We start from the raw sequence: 3,432 nt of genomic DNA, 5'->3' as shown, positions 1-3,432 counted from the left end.
GATAATAAAATTTACCTGCAACTCCAGTTCTTCCTGTTATTTGCCTCTAAACTTTCTTATTCATCCTTGTTCAAGAAGTAGAGTCACAAAGCTCAAGATACTGTAGGTGCAACATTTTTTGCTCAAGTTGAAACATTTTTGAATCTTAATTTGCCCCCAACTGTTCTTTTCATAGACTTAGTAGGCAGTGGTGCAGCCTCTAAGATTCATTAGAAACTACATCCTCTCCATCAATGGAGAGGATGCAGTTTAACAATTTACCTACAGCATTAAGGAGCAGGGCTTGTGCTCAGTGGGCCAGCGTACATTTGGAAACAATTCGGCTTAGGACAGAGAGCACCACTCTTCCAACAGAGACTCAATAATCACGTAACAACTGCAGGAGCCACAACTACCTACTATCAAAGAAAGACGTGTTGTTGAAGGCAGAGGTGGGTGGAGGGATGGGTGGGCTGAGGGGCAGGGAACAGGGCTGAATAAATGAAGGAGATGGTTTGGTTTGGTTCACCTCTTCAGATGGTGGCATCATAGGGCAGTTGAGGCACTGCCACTCCAGGCTTCCGATTGGAGTAGCGCTGCGTGTAGGGCAGCAAGTGGCCAGATGGTGACAGGCCTAACAGCTCCCTAGATCTGCCTGGCCACCTACGGCTCCATAAGCGACTACCATAACCATGCCTGCGGCTTCGCCTCACTGCCTGCCCCAACAGCATGGCTGTCTGGGGCCAGAGTGGGTCCGTGAAGCTAGAGATGCTGGACTCCTGAAAAGGGATACAGGACCTGCGCCTCAGTGGGCGTTCTTCTTGGTAGATGCGGGAGGCTGTGAAGAGGTCAGGACTAAAGTCGGAGCAGGGCTGCCGTGAGCCCTGGGTCAGGGAGATGCGGCCCTCCAGCGATGGCCCCAGCAGGCTGAGGCTAGTTCTGTCCGTGAACGAGTCCGTTCGGTCTTCATAGCCGAGGTCAGCGGGGGCCGAGCACTGCTGCAGGGGCCAGCCTCCGCGACCCTTCCCCCCGATGTCCGCAGTGCTGCCTCCCTCTCCACCATCACGCTCTGCCCTGACTGCCTCGTCTTCCTCCTCCTCCTCCTCCTGTTCCTCCTCCTCCACTTCCGCTGCCTCCTCCTCCTCCACCTGTCCCTCCACCACACCCTCCTCCTCGTCCTCAGTGCTGGTGGGTGCTGGGGAGCGTGGGTCCCGCAAGAAGACCACTATCACAGTGATATTATCACTAGAGCCTGCATCACGGGCAGAGGCCACCAGCTTGTGGGCCACCATGGTGGTGTCTCCAGTGTTCTCCTGGAGGTGGTCGCTGACTACCCGCACCGCCTCATCTGGACTCACTGTGTCCCAGAAGCCATCACAGGCCAGAATCAGGTAGTCTTCTGAACCGTCCAGTGGGAAGATACTATGGTCTGCATCACCACAGATGTAGGGTTTGTGCTCTGAGTCCCCTGTCAATATGAACAACATGTTAGTTTGTTAGGGCCTGCTTCTACCAGCATTCATGACAGCAAAAGTTTGCACTTTGCAGTTGATCTCGGTGAAATGAGTGAACTGTGAACAGAAAAACTGTGCTTAATTTTCTTAGGTGAACAATGGTAAACTCAGTGTGGTATACAGAGTGCCTGACTGAAGGAGTAGCTTACCTATTGCTCTGGATACAGACAAACTGCCATTGACCCTCCATGTGCCAAACCAGATTACACAGCCTCCCAGAGCCTCGATCCTCTGCTTCTCATCCTGCAGAGACACACGAAGCACAACTAGCTTTAGTGGTTGGTCATAATGGTGATGACTGTCACATGGTGTACAACAACCTGAAGTAGCCGACAATATGTTTCCTGCTTCTGCTGTACACTTAAAGTGCCAGTCCACTCAATTACACTCTTACAACAATACATTAATACAGGTGGTGCTTTTGGGTTGACGACACTACAGACTTTTAACTGAAAATGTAAAGCAAACTCTCAAAAGAGTACCTTGCTATACTTTGACGTTTTTATGACTGACTATAATAAGACGTTTTTATGACTTACTATAAAAACACGTTTTTTTAATGTTTTTATGCCTTGCTATACTATGACGTTTTTATGCCTTACTATACAATGACGATTTTTAACGTTTTTATGCCTTGCTATATTATGACGTTTTTACGCCTTACTATACTATGACGTTTTTTTAACGTTTTTATGCCTTACTATACTATCACGTTTTTTAACGTTTTTATACCTTGCTATACTATGACGTTTTTATGACTTACTATAATAAAACGTTTTTTAATGTTTTTATACCTTGCTATACTATGACGTTTATACCTTACTATACTATGACGTTTTTAACTTTTTTATGCCTTACTATACTATGACGTTTTTTGACGTTTTTATGCCTTTCTATACTATGACATTTTTTAACATTTTAAGCCATACTATACTATGACATTTTTTAACGTTTTTATGCCTTACTATACTGTGCTGTTTTTTAATGTTTTTATGCCTTACTATACTATGATGTTTTTTAACGTTTTTATGCCTTGCTATACAATGTCATTTTTTGTGCCTTACTATACTATGATGTTTTTATGACTTACTATAATAATATGTTTTTTAACGTTTTTATGCCTTGCTATACTATGGTGTTTTTTGACGTTTTTATGCCTTACTATACTATGATGTTTTTTGCAGTTTTTATGCCTTACTATACTATGACATTTTTATGCCTTACTATACTATGACGTTTCTTAATGTTTTTATACCTTGCTATACTATGATGTTTTTATGCCTTACTATACTATGATGTTTTTTGACGTTTTTATGCCTTACTATATTATGACGTTTTTTGACATTTTTATGCCTTACTATACTATGCCGTTTTTTAATGTTTTTATGCCTTACTATATAATGACGTTTTTATGCCTTACTATACTATGACGTTTTTTGACATTTTTATGCCTTACTATACTAAGACGTTTTTAATGTTTTTATGCCTTAGTATACTATGACTTTTTTATACCTTACTATACAATGACGTTTGTTGACGTTTTTATGCCTTACTATACTATGACGTTTTTAACGTTTTTATACCTTACTATACTATGATGTTTTTTGCAGTTTTTATGCCTTACTATACTATGACGTTTTTATGCCTTACTATACTATGACGTTTCTTAATGTTTTTATACCTTGCTATACTATGATGTTTTTTGACGTTTTTATGCCTTACTATATTATGACGTTTTTTGACATTTTTATGCCTTACTATACTATGCCGTTTTTTAATGTTTTTATGCCTTACTATATTGTGACGTTTTTATGCCTTACTATACTATAACGTTTTTTGACATTTTTATGCCTTACTATACTATGACGTTTTTTAACGTTTTTATGCCTTACTATATTTTGACGTTTTTATGCCTTACTATACTATGACGTTTTTTGAC

The 3,432-nt window shown here is 41.2% G+C and overlaps 1 protein-coding gene across 1 annotated transcript in view; it reads right to left on the bottom strand.

Moving 5' to 3' along the window:
* Positions 1–512: 512 nt before the first annotated feature.
* ppm1e (protein phosphatase, Mg2+/Mn2+ dependent 1E) overlaps positions 513–3,432 on the bottom strand; it is a 55,233-nt gene continuing 52,313 nt past the window's right edge. Inside the window, exons 7-8 of the mRNA XM_022762674.1 lie at positions 1,643–1,736; positions 513–1,447 (exon numbers count right to left, since the gene is read on the bottom strand). Of these exons, the coding sequence (XP_022618395.1) occupies positions 513–1,447; positions 1,643–1,736 (1,029 nt within the window). The remainder of the gene's footprint in view (positions 1,448–1,642; positions 1,737–3,432) is intronic.

The sequence above is a fragment of the Seriola dumerili genome, unplaced genomic scaffold, assembly GCF_002260705.1.
Source record: "Seriola dumerili isolate Sdu_G_001 unplaced genomic scaffold, Sdu_1.0 BDQW01000449.1, whole genome shotgun sequence".
NCBI lineage: Eukaryota > Metazoa > Chordata > Actinopteri > Carangiformes > Carangidae > Seriola > Seriola dumerili.
The sequence above is the reverse complement of the archived record's forward strand: the minus strand, read 5'-3'. Positions and strand labels throughout refer to the sequence as shown.